At 38.1% G+C, this 27,978-nt stretch overlaps 1 protein-coding gene and 1 long non-coding RNA gene across 2 annotated transcripts; both read right to left on the bottom strand.

The window, feature by feature from the left end:
- Window positions 1-479: 479 nt before the first annotated feature.
- On the bottom strand, window positions 480-17,289 carry scyl1 (SCY1-like, kinase-like 1). Its single transcript, XM_063000675.1, has 18 exons — window positions 17,157-17,289; window positions 13,474-13,614; window positions 12,972-13,094; window positions 12,638-12,858; window positions 12,201-12,291; window positions 11,067-11,222; window positions 10,686-10,844; window positions 8,602-8,709; window positions 8,381-8,494; window positions 7,274-7,429; window positions 6,005-6,193; window positions 4,845-4,920; window positions 4,451-4,645; window positions 4,156-4,295; window positions 3,858-3,929; window positions 2,928-3,290; window positions 2,757-2,832; window positions 480-1,624 (listed from the first exon to the last, which is right to left on the bottom strand). The coding sequence occupies exons 1-18, from the start codon at window positions 17,262-17,264 to the stop codon at window positions 1,500-1,502; spliced, it is 2,613 nt and encodes an 870-aa protein (XP_062856745.1). The 5' UTR covers window positions 17,265-17,289; the 3' UTR covers window positions 480-1,499.
- Window positions 17,290-23,318: 6,029 nt separating this feature from the next.
- LOC134319477 (uncharacterized) lies at window positions 23,319-26,054 on the bottom strand. Its single transcript, XR_010013515.1, has 2 exons — window positions 24,065-26,054; window positions 23,319-23,974 (listed from the first exon to the last, which is right to left on the bottom strand). It is a non-coding gene; the product is annotated as an uncharacterized LOC134319477 (long non-coding RNA).
- Between the last annotated feature and the right edge of the window lie 1,924 nt (window positions 26,055-27,978).

The following is a 27,978-nucleotide window of genomic DNA, read 5'->3' as shown; positions in this document are numbered from 1 at the left end:
GAATACCTGTTCAGAGGTGCCAGAAGTTGGTCGACTCCATGCAACACAGATCTCAGAAACAATTGTAATACCACTAAATATTAGTTCAGTAATTTAAAGTAAAGTGAAACCTCAACATTTTTTTCATGTTATAGATACATTTTTTGAGTTTTTAAAGAAAAATGCTGCACTGCTATTTTTTTGAACAGCCTAATATTCATTTTTCTTAACTTTCTGTAAAGGATTAACACAAACTGGCTAAATTTTGTTAATGTTTTGATTTAGAATTGAAAGTGGAGTATTTTCAGTGCGTTTGCATTTATGGAAATAAAAGTTATTATAATGATTTTGTGCTTTATTCACTTTTTTAAAGTCACTGCTATTTTTTTTAACACTACTGTATATGAGAATATTAAGTTGAAGATGTAATGACAATTTTACACTGAAACTATGAAAAAGTAAATTGTTCAGGATATTTTAATAATAAACATTTACCAGTTTAGGAGATAGAAGCCTTCCACTATTTTGGGGCAAGTTTCTATTTTCTTTCTTGTTTTTATACTGCCATTTTGTCCAGCTCAGCCGAGAGTGATCTACACTGCATTTATGTAATCGGCAGGAAAGTAAAGTACATTTGATAAGGCAAGCTACTTTAAGAACTTGTTTTTATTTTATCAACATAATACATTAATTGTTCCTGTGTAGATATTGCCCTATTGCACTAGATCATACAAGTGAAAATCAGACCAAAAGAATCTCATAAAAGTAAAGTTTAAAAACATTTGATTGTTTAACATGTTAATATATCCCAGCCCAAACCAAGAGGAGAGAAAAAGGCACCAAAAAAAAAGAGGAAGCTTCTCATCACCACTCGTCTGGCCAAAATTCATGTGACAGAAGCAGTCATATGTACAATACTGTGTCATTTTCTTTATGTACCGCACATGATAATGCATGCACTGGAATAATGTAGATTCATCATGTGACAGGACTGTAACTGCTAAAAAGTTAATAAACAGTTTTCAGTCTGTCATCAACCATAATCAACATCCCGTCAAAGCTCAAGTACACAGTATGAAGTGTATATTCAACATACACACATACTACAAATATCTAGGTTGAGTTACATATACATTTTTTTAATATAAAAAAAGTGTTAGACTCCCAGTGTCTTGTGCCAACATTCTCCATGCATACACGATATACTAATACTGTATGCAATATAAAAAGAAACATGGTAATATTCTAATTGCAGGAAATAATAGAATTTTCTAGTTCAGGGTGTGTCGACCATTACTAAGCATATTTAGATGACAGAGTGGAAAAACATGGTCAGTTTTTTTTTACCCTGCCCCATCCACCAGCCAATAATAAGACAGCTGTAGGCTTCACCAATCTCTAAGGGATCATGGAATGCTTCCTTCACATCAAGCACTGACCCTGTTTACTTCTGCCTCCGTTTAGCTGCTGATCCACCCTGGCTCACAGACACAAATCCACTCCTTTTTGGAATTTCCTCCTCAGTCCAATTTGCGTGCACCCAGTTTAAGGGGACCTTTGACTGCCTTTCGCTCTGCCCGCTTGGCTTCTAGCTCTTTCCTTCTTTCCTCACGCTTCTTCTTGGCCAATTCCGCCTTACTGAGACCTAAAATAAAACACAGGCAACAGATTTTAATGTACTAAAATGCAATTTCTGCAACTGGATTATGTACAGTAAGGGAAATGAGTATAAAAGCACTTTTATTTTTGTATGTAATATACATCCAGAGCTTATTTTCACTTAAATTTACACACAATGTCTTAAGTTTGTACCATAGAACTGAACAAAAAACATGTATTTATAGTAGGGCTGTCACACAATTTAAATTTTTTATTGAGATTAATCGCGATTAAAGAACCAAATTAATCGCAATTAATCGCAAACTAATAACTAAGCAAAATTTGAACAGTTACGCACATTTTTCTTGCAAGAACATGTTTACCAATAAAAACATTCATAAAATTATGATACAATTATTACATCTAAATTATTTTTAGAAAGCCAGCCAATGCTTATATAGAGTTGTTAACAGCTACCCATCTTTCAGCCAGTTATTTAAAATGAGTCTGTTCACATTATCTGACAAAAGTGAGGATCTTTACCTGTTCATAACCCTGCCACTAAAAACAGGCGCTCATAATATGAACCATTTCTAGATGCAACACCAGTGGCGTAACTAGGAGCTCATGGGCCCCAGTGCAAAAAAAAAATGTGGGCCCCCTCAACAAATTGCATATGCTGATAGCTGATTAGAATGAATTAAAAGTACTCACTCAGCAGTTACAATTCCTGTCCAAATTCCTGCCTTTGGTATTTTTAATGCACAGTTTTAGTTATTTTAATTTTACTTAACGAAAATATTGTAATATAATAAAAATGACCTGGCGAGTGGAGTCAATGGGGGGTGGGGGGACGGGGGGGGGGGGGGGGGGGGGGGGGGGCTACTGAGGTGAGTGGTTGAGTTTATGTCATGAAGGATTCCAATTATTGAGTTAAACAACGGTTCAGTGTTTATTAAAGTAACAACCTGCCAAATGTGTAGTTAGGTAACCATGTGCTTTTTGCCAGATAGTGTAGGTGACTTTCCAGTAAATTGGTTTTCCATTATTTTCTTAATTCAATTAAAAAAAAGAATGTAAATCTGTTTAGGTTGAGTCCTAAAGCCACCATTGTGCACTAACAATATTGTCTATTATAGATGTGATGCCTTGTGCTGTAGCAAAACAATGTTACTAACCATGATCACCCTCCAGTGACTCCCAGTTCTCTGTTCCCCAGTCACCTCCAGCATTTTCTCCCCAGCCATCATTAGCCTTTTCAAAAAGAAAACATATACACTCTCCATCATTAGACATGTACAATCTCACACAATAACCATTTCATCTCAAGCCTGTCAGTATCTACTCACAGTAGCAGTAGGAGCAGATCCAGCCCTCTGAGATACACTGGAGAACAGGTCAGACGTCGTCCCTTTTGCACCTGTACTGTCCCAGTTATATTCACTAGCCAATCGTAAGTCGTCCTTCGCTTCCTTCATGTTGGCGCTCTGAGAAGCAATTTCAGAAGAACCAGCATTCCGCTTTGTTGGGGTAAAGCTCTCTGCTAGTGCCCCATCTTCTTCCCAGTCATTGCCCCACCCCTCATCCGCTGGTGAACTATGACCTTGCCCGTCTGCATCCTTCTCATTGGACCAACTGTCATCAGCATCCCAGCCAGAGCTGCTCCAATCAGAGCTCTGCTTCTTTATGGGAGCAGAGGAATTCCGGTCAAGCTGTAAGAAAATACACATATTGGTTGAGATAAAAAAATGTTCACTATTTTGGTTCATTAATTATATACCAGAGACCATTTTCACATGACAAGGTAAGTGTATTCAAATGAGCCTATTCAAGTCCAACAGGTCTGAGCCCTAAGTATTACTTTGACTATAACCATACCGTTTCTTAATGTTGTCCAATTCAAATCAATGAGAAGGTCTTTCATGGGTAAGAAAGAATGACTTAAGGATAATTGAAGTAAATATAAGATTCTCAAGTATTAAGACATTTTTATCCTGGGCCTGGATGCAACACTAGGCAGGAATACCCAGTGGCAACTCAATGGCAAGGCTTCGCCATCCTTTCTCTTCTTAGATATAGCCAAATGTCTATGTAAAAGCTGTGAAAATGGAACCTGGACTTCAGCGGCGGTGGGCTAGCGCAATGATTTTAAAACAGAATTGATAGTAAATTGGTGTTGGTACCAGTTTACCATTAATTATGTTTTAAATTATTCATTTATTGCAAGTCAGATTTTATATCACAACCTTTCTTTAAAACTCAAAGTTTAAAGTACATACACTGCTCTTTTTCTGTGTTGACGACCAATCAGAGTTCCAGTCATCTGGGTCTGTCTGAGCTTTTTCAGGATCCTGAAATGATACAGAGCAAACTATGTTAAATAATAGTGTTAAAAAGATGGTTAGTAAACATGAAGATTTATTTTAACAATTAATACAATCAATGTGGCATATTTTAAAATAAAAAAAGTAAAAGCTGATGTTTGATGTTTTTCATAAACTGAATAGACAATTTCTCAAATGAGAAAGGTTGGCCTGATACTGCCACTTTACATGTCAGAGAATCTCAACAAATCACCTCAAGGCTTCCCCAGTCCTCATCATCCCATCGATCTCCCACTGGAACTTCTGCCTCTTCAGCAGAATGCAAATCCTGCGACTGGTTCGTGACGGTAGCCGATGAAGGAACTCTAGGTGTTTGTGTTTTTGTATCTGGAACTTAAAAAGTAAAATAGACAAAAAATTTACTTCCATTGGGAATGATGTGTTTTAAAAAAATTGACTAATTTCAATATCAGAGAAATAAAATATGAGAAAAATTTACAGCTTGTGCTGGATAACTTTGCTTCATGTTCCACAATGAATCCACTTACCAGTACATGATGCATCTGAAGCACTGGTAGAAGCTGCAGGTTGAGGTGTTGGGGTGTTTTCACCTGCAGCCCCCTCGGTACCAGCCGGGGCATTACGGATAAGTTTAGATGTAAGAGAGGAGACTCCTGTCACTGCCCAGCCAGCCCATGTCGCAGCTGAACTGCTTGCCTGTGCAGGCGCAGTCACATCCTTCTCTGGAAAAAAAAACAACAGTTTATCAAAATGTCAAAGCTAGGTGAGATGCTAGGTAAAGCTGCTAGTGACTTGACTGGCTTACCTACCACAGGCTTGCTTAAAACAATTATGAACATGCAGTAAACATACAAGATTTGAAACATACTACAGCAAGAAATGCAAGTGCAGATTGAAGTCAAAGGATTTGTAAGGTCATACCTATTTCAGCTAGCTGGGATGGGTCTTCAGAAACAGTCTCCAGCTTATTCAGGAAACTCTTAATAGCCTTAAATGCCTGCAGAAGAGAATGCAGACCATTTGAGAGTCTATTGCATATCAGTGCATTAAATTTACTTCATTCTTTAAAATTTAATATAATATCATTGGTCATTAGGGTGCAATATTAAATTATTTGATATTTTTATTTTTGTAATAAATGGAAAATCTATTAAATACCCAACACATTTAACATTTGCATTAAACTTTACATCATTTTTGTAGTGTAAAGTTTTTTTTCTTGATGCACCTGTGCTTTTTATTTACTGCTTACTTCATTACTGCTAGTTAGTTGAGCCCAAATAAAAACATGACACAAGTCAAGATGTTCTGTAATAAGGAAGCTGTCTGGTTGTTTGTTTATCAGGATTTTAACGTCATGTTTTACACTTTGGTTCCATTCATGACAGGAACGATAGTTACTCATTACACAAGATTCATCAGTTCACAAGGTTATATCAAACACAGTCATGGACAATTTTGTATCTTCAATTCACCTCACTTGCATGTCTTTGGACTGTAGGAGAAAACCGGAGCACCCGGAGGAAACCCATGCAGACACGCAAACAACATGCAAACTCTACACACAAAGGACCCGGACCGCCCCACCTAGGGATCGAACCCAGGACCTTCTTGCTGTGAGGCGACAGTCCTACCCACTTAGCCACCGTGCCGGCCAGAAGCTGTCTGTTAAATAGTTCTTTTTCTCTGCTATAGACAGAATTTCATTAAGTTCTCTTCTCAAAACTGGTAGCTGATATGCTCCACTGCTTCTGTTTATACAAAACAGTGCTAGCAAGCAGAAGGAGATTCATTTGCATTGCACCTAAAATTGAAAATGAAAGCACTAGGCTTGGTGTGCACCAAGCTTTTAAATTTTGATTTTAAGTAGTTGTACCAGTGCTACAGCTTAACTCAACATGCTTTGAGCTTGTGAATTCTTATATAATCAAAGAATTGTTATTGAAACAAGTAAAAATGAAATTACAACTGACAAAATATTCACAAATAAAAATACTACGTATACTACGTATTTTTATTGATATGGACTATAGCTATTACAACAGCAATACAACAGATGGGATCAATGAGAGGTAGGTCACCTGGTCTCGAACATTTTTGTCAGGGTCCACTGTGAGTGGGCAAAGGGTTGGCAGGACACGTGTGGCACATTCACTTAAACTGTAATAATGGTGCGTGGCAGCAAAGCCCAGCACACCAGCTGCCCGAGACGCAGGAAATGGGTCTTTAGTGGCACGGGAAAACGCAGAAGTCAACACTCTCTGTCGCATCTAATTCAAAATAAATACACAGGATAACAGTTATTGTTTTGGATAATCTCTGTTATTACTTTTACTAAATGTGCTGAACACTTGAACTGGAAAGACATTACCAAACATAAATGCTGTAGTGTTTAACTGCAGTTAAAATATCAGGTGTTCCTCATTATACATACAGTGGTACTTTGTCTAAACTGTCCTTATAGTGTGATCCAAGGGAAAAAATCCCTGCAACTTCCCTGAGCTTTGTAATCAGAAATCTAGATGTATTAACCAATCAGGAAACTTTGGTGCATGGAAGCAGGCCTCAATGCCAGGCATGAATTCCACCTTTACACAGACAGTCTTTACAAGGGTATGCTACAAATGAATAGGAAGTATAGAGATAGCTGGATGAGGCAGATAAGCTTTGAACAGTTAGTCATCTGAATATCTTATAAAAGCAATGGCAAGGCTGATATTTAATTTAATTTCTCAGTCACACAATGCACAGCAAAACAGTCTAATACAATGGAAAGTGTTAAATGGCAACCAAATTATTTTGTAACTGCAGTAATTTAAATACTAACAATGTATTGGGACACAAACATAAAATGTGTGCTAATGATGTAGCCAACAAAACCGCTGCTGAGACATTCCAGTTAACCAAGCAATAGCAAATTTCCCAAATTCACTTACGTACATTTACATGCACAAAATAACTGCAGAACTTGAGAACTGCAGAAATCTGATTTTGGTAATTATCTAATTCGGATAATAAAGTGTTTAAGGCGTCAGGTCTTTTAAGGTGATCGGGTGGCATAGCGATCTGTTAAGCTAGCCCAACTCTGCAGAAGTCACAGCTTTACTTCTATTTTAAATATATAAAACCAGACAAAAGTTAATAATAACTGGATTATGTGTGTGCATGGAAATAATGTATTAGCAAACAACAGACTTCATCTACACTATTGCTTTCTTAGCCATGATAATTATGATTGGGTGTGACACTGCATTGAGGGTGGGAGTGAGTTTCAGATTTTAAAAATCGACATAATAAACAACAGGGTGGACAGGAAGTAAAGTTTGGCAGTGTTTGTGGGTGGCAGTTACCCCAGCATTGAGGTAGGAGGCAATCTTGCCCAGGCAAACCGTAGTGTTGCAACGAATGGGACCCTGATCATCTCTTGATTGCAGTCTTGCAAAGTGCCGCAGCAGCTCTTGATTTAGATTGGTCTCGTTCAGCTTTGGGGCCAGTAACAGCATAGACTGCAAAAAGAAAAAAACTGTATTATTTCTGATCATACCCTTTATATAGTCCTTAAATTAAAATCATGTAGGAATGCCTTTAGAAATATCTCATATAAACTATAAATAGTTTAAACAGACTTTTTCCCTAAAAGATGAAAAAATGTGAATACTGTTAAACACTTAAGTAGGCCTAATTCTTAAATTTTAAGCATGTTTTATTGCATTTTCACATACAATAAAAAAGTATTGGTCCCAAATATGACGTCATTTACTGAATGCAATAGACAACAAAAAACTTTAAAACATTATAAACTGTTAAGCAGCAGCTTGAATCTTTAGTGCCCCCTGTTCCCTGTGAGCCAAACTCACAAATCTTTTCATTTCATATTTTCCATTTCATGATCATTAACCGCTTTATCCTGGCCAGGGTTGTGACAGGTCCGGTTTTACCAGCAAAAGCTGGGCACAAGACAGGAATAGCTTGGAAAGGAAGCCAATCAACTGCAGGGTTTCAGCCGATTTCCACAAAAAAGCCATAGCCAATCGTCTGGGTATAAAAAATCCTGGATCGTATTGGCGATGGCCAAGCGTAAGACACCCAAGCGTCCTTTACAACACTATTTATGCTGTACTTTTGTTGGTATATAGGATCTTCCTATTATATAGGATCCTCCTTTTTTACCCAAACATGATTCACTCATCTGTTACCAATTCACCTGCTTATTGTGGATTGTTTCAAAACACTATTCCTTTGATATTTGATCAACTTTTCACTCTTATTTTGCCTCTGTCCCAACTTGTTGCAGGCATCAAATTTGAAATGTGTTTATATTTACAAACTACAAAGAGAATAAACTAATCCCAGATTCCTTTTTTTTACTGAGTTTTACAAAATGTCTTTTCTGGAAATGGGGTTTGTAATTTAGCACACAGACTGACACAGGACAACACAACCAAGTGAAGAAATACCTTGACGGTTTGCTCTCTAATGGCTGGATTTGTGTCTGTGAAGCCATGAACTACATGAGGAAAAATTTGGGAATTGACCGCTGCTTCATTCAGATACTGAATGAACTGCTCCATCTATGTTAGAAGAAAAGACAGAAAGAGACACTGAACACAATTCTTCATCAAGAGATACTCAGATGTGCTGATGTATAGAGTTTAACAGTGTGCTTGAGAAGGGTGACCTGCTGAAGAAGCCGTATCCTCATTGCACGATCAGTAGAGGAGAACATCTTCACTATGACCGGAATGATTTTCTGTTGATATTCTTCAGCTGTTAAATACTTTCCCACCTAAATGCATTCACATCACAGAGAACATTAAAAAAATAGAAATATGCATGTATAGGTCATAGTTAAGCATGGTTTAATTATTCTATAATAACCCTCTGATTTCATTGTTCCTGTAACATGTTCAAGGCATCCATCCCTGAGGCAGCAAAGCAGCCTCACAACAGTATGGATCCTCCACCTCGTTTGAATGTAGTTAGGACAAACTTTTTTATATGCTTAATTTAATCGCCTGTAAACATAATGATGGTAGGCAATGCCAGAAATCTCTGGTTTCGTTTGATCTATCCATAGAACATTTTCCGAGAAAGATAGTGGTTTGGCTATGTACAGGGTATCTGCAGGTATTGGGAAATTAAATTTAAGACTTTTTAAGACTTTTTAATACCACTCTGAGACAAAAATTAAGACCACTGTCGCAGTAACAAAGCAGCAAAAAGCACACATCAACATTATGTTTACAGACTTTATTGTAAGCATGCGAGTGCTGTATTTTCTGTTTAACCAATATTTAATGATTTAAACTTAAATGAACAGTTTTGTATAAACCAAAACCATTTATACTTATATTTTGTATAAACCAGAACCGTCTGTACACTGAAAAGGGGGTCTCAGTTTTATGCTCAGGAATAATCTGTCCTGTTACATGTTAGCAATAATTAAACAAGTTTATTTCCTAATTATTTGTCATTATACTATATCTGCATGTTCTATCTGTTGCTCCGTTACGGCTCTGTGTGCGCGCGCGTGTCTCTCGCTCGCTCTTTATTATGCCTCTCATTGTGACTGATTAATTCCCTTTACTGATGTGAAGCTGAATGGGTGGATTACAGTCGATAAGAACTGCGCAAAACTATTAAAAAAAATACACCTAACGGCTCCCAGAGGCGCAACTCGGTTCATTTCGTTCATTTTAAAGAGCCGTTCAATAGAATCGGATCCTTCGCGAACACATGAATACAGACTGGCAGATCGCAGTCACACACACCACTAGCTGTCGGTCGCGAACGAGCTCTTTGAGCCAACAATTTTCTCCGTGGCACGGGCAGGCACTCCACAGGCAGAAGTGGTAAAATTGAAGAGCCATTTTGGAGCAGAAAGAGCCGACTCTTCTCAGTGAGCTGAGCCAAATGGCTCACCAACAAGAGCCGGAATTCGCATCACTCTTAAACACAGGCGGAGCAGTTTTCATTTTAGGCTCTGTGACTTTTTTTATTTCTCTAATAAGGGAACTATTCGGTCAGATAGCTATTTGTAGTGAAAGAAATACTGTTATGATTTCAAGCATTTTCAAGCACTTTACCCAAAATTCCAGCACTTTTCAAACCTGGAAAATACGACATTAAAATTCAAGCATTTTCAAGGATTTCAAGCACCCGTACGAACCCTGTTATTAAATGTACACTTTTTTACGCGTTTAGCAAGTAATGAGCGTAAGGTCACCTCAAATTAGCGCCCCTCGGAACCATTAAGACTGCCGTTGGTTCCGCTTAGTTCAGTCCGCCGTTTAAACAGTTAAACTATTTGCATACGAAATCTGGAAATTACGAGATACAATCCGCGAAAATAAAACCTAAATTATATTTACACTCTGTGGCATTTTTAAGACCAGTGGCAGATGAATTTAAGACTTTTTAAGACAAATTAAGGCCTTTTTTTTAAGATAAACGAATTTAAGACTTTTTAAGGATCCGCGTTTTAGCTAAATTTTTGCCTTTCTTTAAGCAGTGAGGTCCTCCTTAACCTATGTGCAGGGCAGGTACTTTATTTTTTGTTGTGTACTGTTAATCATTACATTAAGCAACTGGTGGCCCAAACCTTTTTTCGGAAGACGGTATAACTGTGCCTGTATATAGGGTCAAGGGAGCCCCAGCCACAGTAACCACAGAATTAACCACAATACATAAGACAAAAGTGAGGTGAATTAAACAATCATACATTAAAAAAATACAAACACACATTGTCTAAACATGCATTACCTTAAACAGAGGTGTTAAGACAACGGCACCAGCGTTGCCAAACTCAAAGGCTGTGAGAAGCTGAGGCAGAACTTTGTGTTTGCAAAAATCTTCAGGAAAAGAATCAAGATTGTCACTCAGATCCTGGAAAAACTGTTGTTTCTCTGCTTGCTCCTTAATCTAAACACATGCAAACATGTCATAGAAATAACGAAGACAAGACATCATAATCTTTATCAGCGGCAACAACAGAAAAAAAGTCATTCAAATCTAATGCTCTTCAAAAGCTACCAAACATTTTTAAATGTTAAAAGTAAGGTATACACATTTAGCCTAATAACATGTTGTACAGTATATCAATCTGAAAAAGCTGTAACATATACAAAAGGATTGTAGGTCTACCTGGATCTGCTCTAGAAACAGGTTACTCTCTACAAAGCTGTTGCTAAAAAAGCCTCCAGGAGAGCAGCAGTTTTGCAGGAAGCGAGCTGGGTTGGGTCGAATATTTGGATTTGCCCCCACCAGTTCACAGTAGTGCGGTACCAGTTGCTTTGGGATCTGCCAGACAGAAGGAGTGCAAGCAAAGGCATTGTAAATTCAGTTGTATAATACTGGCATTAGTTTTAAACCATTAAACCTGTTGGCATGATTAACTAAACCAGCATAATCATGAAGGTCAACTGAGGTCTCACTTGAAGCAATATCTTAGATTTTTTTTTAATGTAATTTTTCCCCAATTCATTTAAATTTCATGTTTTAGCATTGCTTTATCCAGATCAGATCGCAGGGGGTCCGGTTTCTTAGTAACACACCCTGGACAGGGCGCTTCTCCTTCGCAAGGCTTTGGCCATCCTCACCAGGCAGAGCCGACCGATAGCACTGGTAAGATTCCACCTAGATCTTAGCAGTGGTGGCCTAACTCAACCTGAGCACATCCCTAAACCTTAACCGTATTTAATACATTCTTTTAAAGGATAAAATAAAAACTCATTATTTGAGAATAATATTGAAAAAATAATTTAAGAGACTTTCATTTTATTTCAGCTATGTACAAGTACATATACTGAAACAAAAAAAAACATTCCTCCGGGACCCTGGTGCAACACAGAACACGGGTGCAAATAACACGGGTGCAGTAGTATATAATGCTAGCCCACCAATAGTGACATTAGTGGGCTGTCTACACAGACATGACCAAAGCCCTGCAATGAACTAGCCCCCTGTCCAGAGCCTTCCACCCAGTGTTTCCCAGTGGAACTGGACCTACAGTGACCCTGCCCAGAATAAATCAACTGATAAAAATGAAACGCTGCTGTGTTTTCTTCACCCTAGTCTGTTTTTTACATGCTAGAAAAAGAACAGGTTTAGAACTGCAATTGAAATCCTCCAGTCTACATTAGAGTTCTCTGATACACACAACTGCCAGCTGATCATATTCATATCTTTCATAGTGTAAAGACAATATTTACTCAAGTTGTGCAGAGGTGTAAAATTCTTCATTCAGTTTGTTCTGGAGACATAGATGACCTGTGTTACCTTTCCGAGAGATCGTAGAGATGAGGCACGAGACAGAGGTCCATTAAACACCTCCCAAATAAGACAACCCAGCTTCCACACGTCTCCTGACCTGAAGAGACACCAAATATGTTTTTAATAAATAGTGTAGAAGATTAGTATGTGCATGTTAGTTTTCAACTTAACTTCTTAGTAAAGAGGTGTGTCTTTAATTGTTTTTTTTTTTTTTTTAAATAAAGAGACCGCTGCACCACCCAGGTGCCAGCTGTAGATTTCTAAATGTTGTGTTACTCTGGGCTACTAACTAAGAAATCATCAGAGCTCGATCATTTAGTGTGCAGTACCCTATGATTTTAAAATACAATCTATAGCAAGTTACAGAAAAACAACTAAGTGTTCTCTGAGCTCTAATAAAAAATATTTTTTTATCTTATTATTCTACTCATCATCACACTCACCACTTCTCTCCTCCACTGCTAGGACTCTCTGGTGGGTCATACTTCTGCAGGTCTGGATTCACCACTTTGGCAGGGGGTAATGAGGAAGGTTCTCCCTGGTCTGAGGTCACATGATCCAAACCTCCCAGCTTCCATTCGCCAGCTCGATCCACAAACACGGCCCACGTTCCAATATTATTATGGAGGAGATGGCAGTCATTCACCAAAAAGCTAAGTGCTTTCTGAACAAAGATTCAGAAATAAAATGCTTAAGTGATTACCAGGCATGGTAATAAAAAGGAGGACACAATTGTGTTGATTATGAAAGACAGTATGCACTACTGCATCTACTAACCACAAGCTGATGAAGGCCCCAGGAAATCTCCAGTTCTCCTGAGCCACCCTTCTCTGCCCGAGTGTCCAAGTGTGAAGTGAGTGGTGTAACTGGCTCTGTAACCACATACAGGCTTTTCTCTGTCTGTCAATACAAACAAGGACAAAAAAAAGTCTTTAAACATCTATTTTAACTAAATTCAGATGCAGAGATGCACCTAAAAACGTTTTGGATGTTTGGCACGAAAGCAACCCTAAAAATATAAGAAATTCAGTTCTGCGTTACTAGTGGGGAAATAAACCTGTTAATAATCAAACTAGAAGGGTAACAATTTATAGTGTGAAATGCTACAATATATAATACAATATAAGGTAATACACATTCAATGGGTCGACATTTACAACTCTACATTCTCTGATACTTCCTTTCAGGAAACACTGACTTGTACAGCCTGCAAAACCTGATTTTTGGATGATGTAATATGACTTAACACTGCTATACATCAGCCTGCAGCATTCCTCACCTCCAGTCCATCTACATAAGCAAGGATGTTGGGATGTCTTAGTGTCTTCATACGCTTAAATGCTGCTTTAGCTAGCTGTGTCTGCTCCTCTGTCCCCTGGGCCACTTCATACAAAAAGATTGACACGGGCTCCCCAGTTGTCTGCAGAAGAATAAAGTTTAATACATTAATTTTCAGATTACTTATCACTGAACGCAAATTATTAACCTTCATCATGACCAGTAATTGCTTAATGTTATGTAACCAACAATTCCAAACATCAGAATGTTAATGCCCCTAGTTTTAACAAATGGTCAGTGAAATAAAAGGTACTATCCACTTTTATTTTATACACAGAGTAACACATGGCTTCTCCAACACAAGTGCAGTCAATCTCATCTTTTCAATTAACAGAGATGGATTCTCACCTAGTAGTTTAACATGTCAGCAAGCTCTATGTGTTTCTTTTCTTCCACGGGCCAGTGTCTTGACCAAACATAACATTTGAAATAATTTAGCCTGTGTTGAAAGTGTATAGGGTAAGGTTTTGATTCTAGTCTTTATAAAATGCTAGCCATTTAGCAAAAAAAGTCCTCCTTGTTTCCTTTTGAGAGCAGTAATTATCTTAGTAGCGTTATGAGCTTTTTGGAAATGATTGTTTTTGAATTGTTAAAAAGAACAATTCCAATTACATTTTCACCTGTACATCCTTAAAATGTAATGTTTGTGTTTCTGATTACATATATGTTTTTTAAAGCAAGAACCTTAAATAAAATTCAACTTTTGTTCAATAAAAATGCAGCCTTAGTTTCATAGATTATTCAGTAGACAATTGCTCATGAAGTGAGTGTAGAGATGTGTGTTTATATGATTCCAGACTGGTGTAGCTACTACACAATTAAGCAATGGAAATTCAAGAATCCTGTTTTTATGTATTCAAATGCTATGCAGACCCAAGATGACTTTCATTTTAAATTAGGATGACAACAAAAAAAGAGAAATATATATATATATATATATATATATATTTATTTCTCTTTTTTTGTTGTCATATACAGTGTATCACAAAAGTGAGTACACCCCTCACATTTCTGCAGATATTTAAGTATATCTTTTCATGGGACAACACTGACAAAATGACACTTTTACACAATGAAAAGTAGTCTGTGTGCAGCTTATATAACAGTGTAAATTTATTCTTCCCTCAAAATAACTCAATATACAGCCATTAATGTCTAAACCACCGGCAACAAAAGTGAGTACACCCCTAAGAGACTACACCCCTAAATGTCCAAATTGAGCACTGCTTGTCATTTTCCCTCCAAAATGTCATGTGATTTGTTAGTGTTACTAGGTCTCAGGTGTGCATAGGGAGCAGGTGTGTTCAATTTAGTAGTACAGCTCTCACACTCTCTCATACTGGTCACTGAAAGTTCCAACATGGCACCTCATGGCAAAGAACTCTCTGAGGATCTTAAAAGACGAATTGTTGCGCTACATGAAGATGGCCAAGGCTACAAGAAGATTGCCAACACCCTGAAACTGAGCTGCAGCACAGTGGCCAAGATCATCCAGCGTTTTAAAAGAGCAGGGTCCACTCAGAACAGACCTCGCGTTGGTCGTCCAAAGAAGCTGAGTGCACGTGCTCAGCGTCACATCCAACTGCTGTCTTTGAAAGATAGGCGCAGGAGTGCTGTCAGCATTGCTGCAGAGATTGAAAAGGTGGGGGGTCAGCCTGTCAGTGCTCAGACCATACGCTGCACACTACATCAAATTGGTCTGCATGGCTGTCACCCCAGAAGGAAGCCTCTTCTGAAGTCTCTACACAAGAAAGCCCGCAAACAGTTTGCTGAAGACATGTCAACAAAGGACATGGATTACTGGAACCATGTCCTATGGTCTGATGAGACCAAGATTAATTTGTTTGGTTCAGATGGTCTCAAGCATGTGTGGCGGCAATCAGGTGAGGAGTACAAAGATAAGTGTGTCATGCCTACAGTCAAGCATGGTGGTGGGAATGCCATGGTCTGGGGCTGCATGAGTGCAGCAGGTGTTGGGGAGTTACATTTCATTGAGGGACACATGAACTCCAATATGTATTGTGAAATACTAAAGCAGAGCATGATCCCCTCCCTCCGGAAACTGGGTCGCAGGGCAGTGTTCCAGCATGATAATGACCCCAAACACACCTCTAAGACGACCACTGCTTTATTGAAGAGGCTGAGGGTAAAGGTGATGGACTGGCCAAGCATGTCTCCAGACCTAAACAAAATGGAACATCTTTGGGGCATCCTCAAGCGGAAGGTGGAGGAGCGCAAAGTCTCGAATATCCGCCAGCTCCATGATGTCGTCATGGAGGAGTGGAAAAGCATTCCAGTGGCAACCTGTGAAGCTCTGGTAAACTCCATGCCCAGGAGAGTTAAGGCAGTTCTGGGAAATAATGGTGGCCACACAAAATATTGACACTTCAGGAACTTTCACTAAGGGGTGTACTCACTTTTGTTGCCGGTGGTTTAGACATTAATGGCTGTATATTGAGTTATTTTGAGGAAAGAATAAATTTACACTGTTATATAAGCTGCACACAGACTACTTTTCATTGTGTCAAAGTGTCATTTTGTCAGTGTTGTCCCATGAAAAGATATACTTAAATATCTGCAGAAATGTGAGGGGTGTACTCACTTTTGTGATACACTGTATATATATATATATATATATATATATATATATATATATATATATATATATATATATATACACATAACCACTGATCTACACAAATGGACAAGTGCATAAGCAGCTTACAGGCCTAAATGCTTGAGATCTACAGTTTGGGGGTCCAGTACCTGATGTTGGGAGATGTTTGAAGGTTTACTTGTGACTTACAGAAGACAAAGGCATTAATATAACTATCCTAATGGAAGTCCATCATTCAGGGGGTCAGTGAATGGTTTAATATATAAGTAAATAATGCAATTCATTTTTGAGGGCTATAAGTCACCAGATCTCAACCTAATGTAAGATTATACTAATACATATAAAATATTGTGTGTGACAACACTCTCCACAATAAAAGCACCAATTGTAAGCATATCTTTAGGAATAATTGTCTTTTATAAAGCACCGCTTATGTGTTTTTATTGCAGTTCCAGAGACTAAAGTAAGCAATGCAATGGCAGATGGTTTTCCTTTAATTTGTCACCAACTGATTCTTATTTATTAATGTTGTACGTTTCGACTGACGAATGACACCGTAATATTAATCACCACGGAAATCTTAGAATTTGAAAAATAAGCAGTGAACGCTGTTTAGTTTAGAAATGCATTAGCATCACACCTGACACGAGCTAACTGCTAATACAGCTACCGGCTAATTTGATGTAGTCAGGACGACTGACGTGGCGTCGATGTAAGCTAATGTTAACACAAGCTACGTGGCTCCTAACAGTATCATTCTTAGTATCGACAGCTTTCCGGCGAAATACTTTATTACACAACAAGCTGTCTGGCAGGACAATGTGTTGAAATATTAAGTGTCCAGTGCAAATACAAACACTGCTAGCTGATAGCGCGCCCTGCTATCTCCTGTCACACAGTGCAAGCTAATGTTAATGCTACTCCGCTATCTGATAATCCAGATCGAGGATGGAGAAGCGGCCTGCAATATTAAGGAATTGATTTTTATTGTATTTTATAGGGCTCACCTTCCGTTTTCCTCGATGTAGAGTCCATATCCCCGATTTACTCTGATTATCTGGTAAAATTTCATAATTGAAATCTTTAACTGGATCTCTCGAAAAGAAAGACCACATCCTTCCCTGGTTCAGTGTACATTAAACACGGAGAGTAAAACAGCAATGCATGAACACCGGCAGGGGGCAGTATAGCCTATCTGCAGTTCCCCATTACAAACACAGTTGAGCTCAGTTGTTTACATTTATTTGTAAATACATTCACGGGGATTTCATAGGGAAATGGGATTTTCATAACTTCTGTAACTTGTGACCAGACGTTTCTGATGTTTCTGTCCTCGGAAATGCCCCCGATCTTTGCTGTGCATTTAAAACCACCCACAATATAAAGGAACACGTGAGAGGAGACATGAGCACCTGTCATGTGTCATTGCTAACACAAAGGGCTGCTTGTTATTTCAGTTTCTTTACACACTAAGTTTCCTCTACGATTGCTAAGATAAAACTATATAAAATAAATAAAAATTTATTTCAGTCTTCTGAAAAGAAAATGTCACATCTTCATTATAAATAAACAATTTTAACTTTTTTTAATGTATCAGTTGTAACCTGGCGGTTAAGGTACTGGACTAGTAAGCCACCACTGCCAGGTTGTCACTGTTGGGCCCTTGAGCAAGGCCCTTAGGCCTCAACTGTTTAGACTGTAAGTCACTTTGGATAAAAGTGTCTGCTAAATGCTGAAAATGTATCAGTTTGTTTGAAGTAAACAAAGTTTACTAATAATGATCTTACTTCAATAAAAAATTTTTAAAATGCAATGATTTTTTATTAGGGAGCAGTGAGGAAGAGTCAGACCCAGGAAACATAACTTCAATGTAATTTTGTATTTAGGCTTAAGCACCAAGGCCGTCGCAACAGCAACTGAAGGAAACACTGACAGATTCTAACATTACACAAAGCTAGTGAGTGAAATATGCTCATTTATCATTTTAACACCAGTACTTTGGGGGGCAAATGTTCCCCCAATATACAGATTGTGATTATGGCCCTAGTTCACACCAACATCACATAACCTTCACCTACAACCTTGCAGAAACATTGCATCAATTGGTCAGAACATAAAGTAGTGTCCACCTTATATTATCTTGTGAAGCAAAGTTAGTCATGTTGGTGCTGCCTCAACCAACAAATTGCGTTCTGACTATCTCTCCTTTCACCATGATCTGCTCCAGCAATGTGTCAATCTTTCTGGAACATTCAGCAGATTGAAAGGTGAAAATAAATTTATACAGTAGCATAACAGCAGTGACTCACAAATACATTTACATTTTCACATATCAGTGCACCCTTAGTGCCCATCCCAGTACATTACATTGTAACTTGGGTTTATTGTGGGTTTTCTAAAATATACAGGAACATACATATAGTCAGGAACATACAGTACATATAGTCTCCATATAGTCTTGGAGATGCAAAGTAACTCCTTGCCTCGTCACTATTTAAAATAGGTGCACATTTAAATAAGCTTTACATCAACATGGGCTAAGAGACTGCAACCTCTGTTCCAAAATTATCATCTTAAGCTTCAATTTTTGTTTATGATTACATGAATCAGGGGCTTCTTTGTCCCTAGCATATTTTAAAAAATCACAAAAAGGTGGGCATAATATGTTTTGCAGCAACCATACATTTTGTATCTCAGCTCCTATTCTTTGAGTACAACCCTAAAATAGTCCAAAATGGATAAATAGCAGGAAACTTGTAAATAACTGATAGCAATGGTTTGCAAATGCTTTTTATGCAAGTACAAATATAAGTACTGCTTTAACTGAATATTTTTTCTTTATTTATCTGTTCATCCTAAATGTGATGGCTGAAACGTGTTCCAAAACAGTTGGGAAAGGCACATTTTTTTACAGCTGTTATATCACCTTCCTGTATAGTTTTTTTTTTTTTTATAGTAAAACTTTCCACTTTGCATTTCTCCATCTTGGCTGAGCTTTTGGTTTGTTTTATACAGTTCTTTCAGTATTTTAGAGCCCATGTGTCTTTTTTTTCCAATATTCAGTTTTGATTCATTACATCTGCCAGATTAAAGGTTACAGGCTCTCAGTATTGGTTTTAGGCCTTCTCCTGTATGCTGAAGTGTTACAGATTGTGTATGGTACCATTGGATCATTACACATGCAGTCTTTTACTGAGGCAAACTTTAACCCATCCTTGCTCTAAAACCACTGAACATTTGTAATATCCAGTGATGACGGCTGTTTTAGATTTGCTTTAGAATGTGTTGCAGGCACTAATTAAAAAAAAAAATCTAAATAGGTAAAATGTTATCTCTTTTTTAGTGCTATTATCAATACAATAAATGTAACAGTTTACAAAGAGCTGCTTTAGGTTTTATTTACACAACTCACTGTCCATTTTATAGTTGAGTTTGTAGCAGGGAGCTTTTTACATGGGGGGCTTCTTTAGACATTATGGAAATGTACTGAATCCTAGCATCATGTTATAAGTGAATGTAAAGCATGTGAATCAAGTAGAAAGAAAGACAGTGGCCATAATCAATATGGTTTAAAGATTTTATTTACAAGCAGTAGTAGCTGTACGAATCATTACTTTTTGCACATATAATCGACAAATTCTGCCACTAACACTCAAACATGTTTAACAGGCAAGTATAACTGCTTACAAAGAATAGATTCTTCCCTCAACATTTTATTAACCCTTGTGTGGTCTTACCACCATGTTGACATTTACCCTGAGGGTGAGTGACGACCAACTAAACCCAAAATAAATCCGTTAAAATGTAACCCGCTAAATCTATTCTGCATAAAGAAAGAATGTCATTTGTATTTGGAATCACTCTAGGAAATTCTAATTTATAAAAAAAAAAAAAAAAAAAAAAAAAAAAAAAAAAAAAAAAAAATAAATAAAAAGATCCAGATCATTTTAAACGTTAAGACAACAAGCATTCCAGCTGTTGGGAGTTAAAATTTACCTGTGCAACCAATTTCCCTCTAATCACTGATCCAGCAGTCATCCTACTCGGTTTCAATTCCACTGCTTAGATTTTACATGAACTATGGCCTAAAACATGTGGACATCTGATCATAAGCCATTCCAACCAAGTGCAACTCTATTCCAATAACTTGTTATTGGGCACAAGGATTGAGGAGATCCAGCAACCGTAGGAAAACATTTTTTTTTTTAAAGCTAACAAATGCTTAATTAGCTTGGTAGTGTGTAGCCAAGGTGCATGCAATGGCAAAAACTTTATAATGTAAGAGAATGAGTTTAATTTTGATTAAAGTTACCTACACCATTTACTAATTTCATATATGCATTTGCTTAACATACCACACAAACTGAACCCTTATTGCACACACAATCAAATTGCTATTATTCTGTTTAAGAGCCATAAACAAAATTTAACTGTCACCATCTTAATCAGCTTTTTGGGAGTGGTTGGAAGGACAAATCCAGCATTAGGGCACTTATCTTCTGATTTAAAAGAAAGAAAACCTTCAGTAAACTCGTGGAGAGACTAGGGACATTTGAATTTAAGCCATGATGAATCTACATCTGTAAGCAGCAACCTGGCATTGGTGGGGACTGAGCCAGCAACCTACCGATTACTAGTCCAGTACCTAACCACTAGGCTATAACTAAAAAACAAAAAAGGTACTGGACTAGTAATTAGAAGGTTGCTGGTTCAAGCCCCACCGATGCCAGGTTGCTGCTGTTGGGCCCTTAACTCTGTTGATTAGATTGTATACAGTCACAGCTTTAAGTCGCTTTGGATAAAAGGCATCTGCTAAATGGCAAATTTAAACACAAAGGAAGCGGTCTGGAGTAATTCAAAGCAAAGACTCCGCAGGGAATTGAACCCAGTCCCAGAAACCAGGAGTGCCACCACCAGAGTCTTTTGCTTTTTTTATTCCTAATGAGGCTAAAAAGCAAAACCTGAAGGAACAAACCAAAGAGGATTGTTCCATCAGGAAAAGAAAAACCCCCAAACCGCTGCTCTACAATACTCTGGTCTCCTTCACAGGATACTGCTTTTACCTGAAACTACACAGAAGACTGCACGTTTCCCCATCCCCAGACAAGCCCTTAACATTTACAGCAGTAAACTGCTATTACTTATGTATTCAACCTTCATTTAAATTTGACCTCAGACCAAGTTTCAGACAAGGCCTCCTCTCTTTGGGAACTGTCATGATCCTGTCAACACCTGAAAAGAGACAGAATACAAGTTTATACCCCCCCCCCCCACCCACCCCTATACTCATAAATTTAAGGCAAGTTACCACCATTTAATCCTGCGTCAGGGCAGATGCATTATGCATGGTCGATGCTGTACGATTTTGAACATCCGTCCTCAACGGTGACTACCTGTAACTAGACAGAAGCTGCAGATGTTCCCCATCCCAAACAAGTTTCCCCATACATAATAAGAAAGCCTTAACATCTGTAGAGCTTGAAACTTATCGATTTCTCCACTGAGGCTTTATAATCATGCTCCAAACATCTCTAAGCCTTGAGCTGCAATGAGAAGACACAGAGCAAAGATTATGCTCCCCAACCCACCCCCCAACCCAAATATTGATAAGTCAGCAAACACAAAGTAGTAAGTCAAGCTAATTAATCAAAATTACAGCAACCGCTGATGACCAACTTCTCCAGGAAGCAGAACAATTGACAAGAGACCACACATCCATCCACTCGTTAAGGACACTCGCGATATTAGTAGAGACAAGATAGCATCTGCAAAAAGACAGAAAAAAAAGCGTTTCCTATCCCTCCGCCCTCCCCAAGTCCCTAAAAATTTCTACACCATATTAAAGTTTTATACAGTAGTGCAAAGCTGTTGTGCATGCAATCAGATTTAGGTACAGAGTGGAAATGAAAAACCATTTTTACTTAGCTTCACCAGGTAGCAGCAGAGTGATGCTCAATTAGCAGCAAGACAAGCCATAGGCTGATCAGAGTGTAACTGGATTTCCCAGTGCTCCATCAAGTTTAGGTCTGTCCAAGTTAGCACACTCAAAACAAATTGGCTCCCTAAGCAAAATTAACCTGAGAAAGTGGAGGGAAATAGCACACAGTACACACACAAACACTGAAGGGCTTCAGAGGTTTGGACCAAGCTCTCAAGCAGACAGAAGGATGCTTCATTCAGGACTCACAGGCCACAGTCACACAGATTATGTCAAGTGATCTGAAACAGACTTGTAGACACAATCCACCACACCAACTACAATATATAGCTTTGGCTAAATCAAAGTGGATAAGAAAAATAAAAGAATGAAAGTACTTATGCTAGTAGTAAAACTATGAAGGGGAGACCTGGTTACTACGCTTGCCATGAAACGCGGAATGTGGCTTGCTTGAGACAGGTGGTGACAATTCTGCAGAAGACAAACAGAAGTACAGAGCACCCCACCCAGCACACACACTTGTAGATTCTCAGACCTGTGACTTCCAATTAAAGCTGTACAGTTGCACAGCTGAGCTCATTCACTAGAAAAGCTGAAGCACAGTTGCACAACAGCTATTAATTTGCTATACATTTGCAAAGCATTTTAACACCTGCACAGTTGTACATGTGTAATGGATGAGCAAATCATAAGTGTAAATTTTGAAAAGCTTATTTGATCACCCTGCTTGTTCGAAATCAAGGGGCTGACGATTCCTGGACATGATTCTTCTCAGATAGATGACAAGCTTCAGTGGCTTTAAAAATCTGAAAAAACCAAAAAAAAAAGGCAGAGACCCCCTTGCCCATCCCTCACAAAGCATTCAAAACAGCAAAACTTCGAAATGCCTCAGTACCAATTACCTTTAAAGGTATTGGAGCATTATAATTTGAGCAATACATGCATTAAAACGCTGATAACCAGCCTCAAATATCAATTTAAACTTAATTTGGACACTGCCTTTTCACCATTGTCTTCCCCATAAAGTAGTAGGACTGGACTTTAACTTCCTTCCACCGCAAAAAGAGTTGCCATCAATCCCTGGGCTCACCGCGTGCTCTAAAGTCACCAAGCTCAACATTCACACCTGAAAAAGCACAAGAAATACCCAAGACATGCCACCCCCATCCCATATTAAAAAAAAAAAAAAAAAAAAAAAAAAAAAAAAAAAAAAAAAAAATGCATACAAACGTTTCAATACTGAAACAATTAATTTATTAACCAAGAAAGTTACAACATGTAAGCAAGCAAATTAAATTTACCTCATTATGTGCATATATAAATAATGTGCAAAAGCAAACCTTAGTACAAAATTCATGAGGGTGATCAGCAGATCTTGAACATGAAAGCACTTGGACACTGCTCACTGCAAAAGAAAAGCCTACAACCACACCCACTCATCCTCAAACCAAATAGAACTAGTAATAGTCACTACTGATACATAAATGCCAAAGTCTGAAATGTACAAGAAAAATTTTCCATTTATACAAGATACCAATTACTTGCCGTTTCAGAACAGGTAAAAACCACATGAAGCATCTTTGCTCTAGTTGGGGAAGTGGATATCTGTAGCACAACCAGTTTTTGGATTTGATTCCTTTGATCTGCAAAAGTCACAATTAAGCAGTCCCCAAGCCCCCATAACCACACGGACATCCATATACAAAACCAGTATCATTACAATCCTGATGCCATTTTACAATACAAATTCCATACTGATTTCATGCCTGTGGGTTTTTGCCTGTGTCCAAAGCTTTGGGCTAGCTGCCATGATGAGTCGCCTCCTCTGCTGGTGCTCTTACAGTACTACACGTGCCATTATCTAACCACTCTGAAAAGCTGCAAAGGCTTAAAAACAGATTTGGGTTAACATCCCCACCCTCACCCCACCCAAGTTACACTTTAGTAAATGTAATGTAAATAAAAACGTTTTCTTACGTGGACCAAAGCCAGTAAGTGATACCTCAAAATCCAACCAGGGCCTTTACTTGCAGCCTTACAAAACTCTTTACACTGTTGCGCATCTTAACAGCAGGCTTCACTCTACAGCCGAGGGATCCTGTTGTGCTATTTTTACAGAACGTGAGCCTGTGGAAAAAGCACTCAAAAACGAAGTTGCCCCTTCCCAGTCCCCAAAACGCAAATAACATAAAATAGACCACATTTGCAAGTCCATTTTTTTTTTTTTTAAATAAGGGAATAGTTACTCCCTTAAAATGTATTAAACCTTGAGCAATGTTATCTTTTACCAGCAAACGGCACGCAGGGCAGCTTCAAATTTATGATGGGCTACGTGGACATATTAGTATGCAGCGACGCGGCGGGACTTCAACGCTGAACAAGCCTCAATGTAGATCGCCTCTCGGGACACTTATTGGTTTTTAGAAGAACGATCGATCAACCCCTTTTCCTGGTGACTACATCTGCTCTCAGGACGGGTACAGAGCCGATTATAGGTGTTCATCACCGCAGGAACCAGACGTGGTCAACGAACGGTAGGATTTCACACACACGCACCACGCCTGAAAAGAAAGAACAAACCTGTGCGAGCAAATTTCCTTTGAAAGAAAATAACTTGGGAGATATGGTTTTTTTCTTCTTCACAGAGATACCTCTACCCTTTATACAAACCAAACACCCTCAATGACTTCAGACGCTACTCGGTGGCCCTGTAATCGATCCCTGACCCCTCACTCGCCCGCTCTGCTGGACACCTCGTCTTTAGCTTGGCCTCTTCTGGTCTAGATCTGCTGTGCTCCCTCTTGTGGCCACTTGCTGTCGCTACTCTGCCTTGCGCCCCTCTTTCTCTGGAAACTCCGCCTGCTCTGTCGTGTCTTCCCCACTCTCCGCTTCTTCACCCTGGCCTGAGCTTTCCTGATCCTCCCCTGGCTTCCGTCCGGTCCCCGACTCTTCTCTGTTCCTCATCTTCTCTCCGTAGATACGACTCAAGTACACAGTTGTATACAGCTAAGTCCTTTGAATGATTAACTCAGTCCAATTAAAAACAAACAAAAATCCTCGATCCTCCGATTAAAGGCATTAAAACAGCCGATTTCAGAAGTGAAAACAAGACAGTCCACTGGCTTCATTTATCAGCAATGTAATAACCGACAAGGCATTTGAAGTGTTTAGTTTTTTTTTTTAGTTGTTTTTTTTTTTTTAGCTACTATCAATAGCTACTTAATCCTGAAGACTAAGAAATTACAAATTTATAAAATTATAAAATATTTAGCATTCGACACCCATTTGACTTTGGTAAAAAACGAAGCATATAAAAACAAAAACTGTATAAAATACATTGCTCCTGTGGTAAACTCACATGACTGGCAAACTACTGTATATTAATAACGTACAAAGATTTACGAGTCATCTTCGAGTCATCACTCGATATAATGCCGTCAAATTAAATATATATTTACTCTACGTCGTCTCATAAGTACTTATAGATACAAACAAATTCAAATAAAAACTATATTTAATTAAAAACAGCTACTCTACCAATGGTAGCCATTTGACCTTCCATGAGCGCCATTTTGTCTACGCACATAGGCCTGTTACTGTTCTGCCATCAAATAAACCAAAAGGTTCAATAAAACCAACATGATTCACATTATCAATCGTGCCTTTAAAAAAAAAATACAACTACGGCTAATACCTTCTCTATAAGCCACTTAACATTTAGCTTTAATGTTTAAAAAACATTAAAAAAAAATAAGCTCAACAACCACTTCTAATTAAAAACAGTAAAGCTTCCTTTCCTGTTATTAACTGTACAGCCGTCTAAGAGGTACTACTACCTACATACGAAAAAAATAAAAATCAGCTGCACAACATACTCCACTAAAGTAATAACGACAATAAAAACACAAAAGCAACTTATCAACGAAGTCAAGTACCAGCCATCGACATGTCTCCCTACCACACAAAACCACCAGCAAAAGTGATTTACTAGGCTGTTCCGTCGCCCATTTTATAGTTGGCCTGGCTACTCCTTGCATTTTAATCCTTCCGCCGTGTTGCAGAAAATAGTTCCACAAGACGCTAAGAATATACGTTAATACTGTGATTAAAATGAGCGTTATTACGTCATTACACATTTCAGACATAGAAATTCGTAGAAATTAATGTGGGTAAATGTAATGTTTAAAGATTGCAGAACAATCTACAATAATAATGCTGGATACACAGCCATTTAAAGTAGACCTGTATAAACGACATCCTATGTAAATCTAAAATGTTACCTAAACGTAATTGACCGTTTTTAATGACCTAAACGTAACTGACAGTTTTATTAATCACATTCTAAACTATGGATTACGTAGAAACGTAATGGGTTTGGCCGGAAAATACCGGGCAATTCGATGACTAATCTGTTTGTTTGAAACAACATGGTACAGTCTTCATTGTGTGGTGTTCCATTAGCTGTTATAACGTCTAACAATCGGATTCAGATTATTCATCACATGTATAAAAAACAACAATATACTGTAGAAGAACATTGTTAAAACAGCACTGAAATGGAGCCCAGCACTGATATAACACGTTTCACAGTATGTAGGGAACGAGGATTGACGACCATTTCTAAACATGGTAATTCCCCTGGAATGTTTGTGTTTTTTTTAAACAGATGTCACGTCAGAGGCGCAGTGCGGATGTATCTTTTACTTAGCGCTACAGAGGCATTGTTCAGTCCGGTTTAAACTGGTTTGTCTGACCGGATCTACTTTTAAGTTTTGCTGCATTGCAAGAGTGCGCATGCGCGGGTCATATTTCGTTTAAATAAAAACTCTATGACGTTACGTTGCCAGAAAGTTCTGGTAGAAACCAGAAATGTCGAGTTACATCTGAGTATTTAATCATCACTGTTTATAAACACATCGCTTACTGTAAAATCTACGTCATGGCGTTCAGCATTATACCAACAGCTACAACGACAAAACGAATTACCAGTCATTTATTATTCACAGAAACAGTGTGGGTACGGTACATAATACACAACATCAGATAGCTGGTTTCTTTCTGTCACGTTCGACACGTATCCCTGGCGTAGGGAGTCGATTCCAGCTAGTTTTGAGAACTGAGCGTCAACTCCGTAGCTTTGCGGTTTAGTCCACTCAGCAGTTTATTAAACTATTAAGTTTGACATTGCCTACCTTAACAGTCAAACAGCGATTATACATGTTTTAATAAAAAAAACTAAAATAACGTTAATAAAAAAAGTCTAGCTTGCTGAAAATAAACATGTTTGAAATAAACACGTTTGAAACTTTGGATTCGTCAGTCGAGTTGACTCAATGAATCGGCTCTACCGATTCTGAAATTTCCATCACCCCTCCCCATGATCGCTCTTTGTGTAAGATGTGTTTTCAGTGGGGGTGGGTGACGGGAATCCACCTAGAATTTCGCTGCTTAAATTATTATTATTGTTAACAACAACCATTATAAAAAGACTACATAATGTAACGTAATTACAACTACAATAGTAGTTCGTTCGAGTTCCCACTGTATATCAGAATGGACCAGCACAATAACATACAGTTTTGGATTTGGGATGCAGTCAGAATAGAATAGAATCTTTATTGTCACTATACACAGGTACAATTACATTTCAAAATGGATAAGATAATAATGGAGAAGTGTTACTGAGAAAATAATAAAAAAGTTGACATAAAAAGCAAATCTCTTCAGTTTTTTTATTATTATTTTAATTTTTATTTATTTTATTATTTTGAAAGCTTCAGTCAGAGATCATCTACATTTAGGCCAGACGGGTTTTTAATTTCCTTGTGGCCCTCTTAAATTTATAATAGAAAATCTTTACTGGGATTAAATAAGTGCAGTTGCAGCACTAA

Source organism: Trichomycterus rosablanca, chromosome 8 (assembly GCF_030014385.1).
Source record: "Trichomycterus rosablanca isolate fTriRos1 chromosome 8, fTriRos1.hap1, whole genome shotgun sequence".
Lineage (NCBI taxonomy): Eukaryota > Metazoa > Chordata > Actinopteri > Siluriformes > Trichomycteridae > Trichomycterus > Trichomycterus rosablanca.
This window is presented reverse-complemented; position numbering and strand designations above follow the sequence as displayed.

Excerpts from the sequence above, each read along its gene's own strand:
- scyl1 (XM_063000675.1), bottom strand. The coding sequence starts at position 17,264 with ATGTGGTCTTTCTTTTCGAGAGATCCAGTTAAAGATTTCAATTATGAA. Across the intron at positions 8,710-10,685 it reads TCTTAACACCTCTGTTTAAG|GTGGGAAAGTATTTAACAGC; the intron begins GTAATGCATGTT and ends GAATGCATTTAG. Across the intron at positions 4,921-6,004 it reads ACAAAAATGTTCGAGACCAG|GCATTTAAGGCTATTAAGAG; the intron begins GTGACCTACCTC and ends TCTCTTCTGCAG.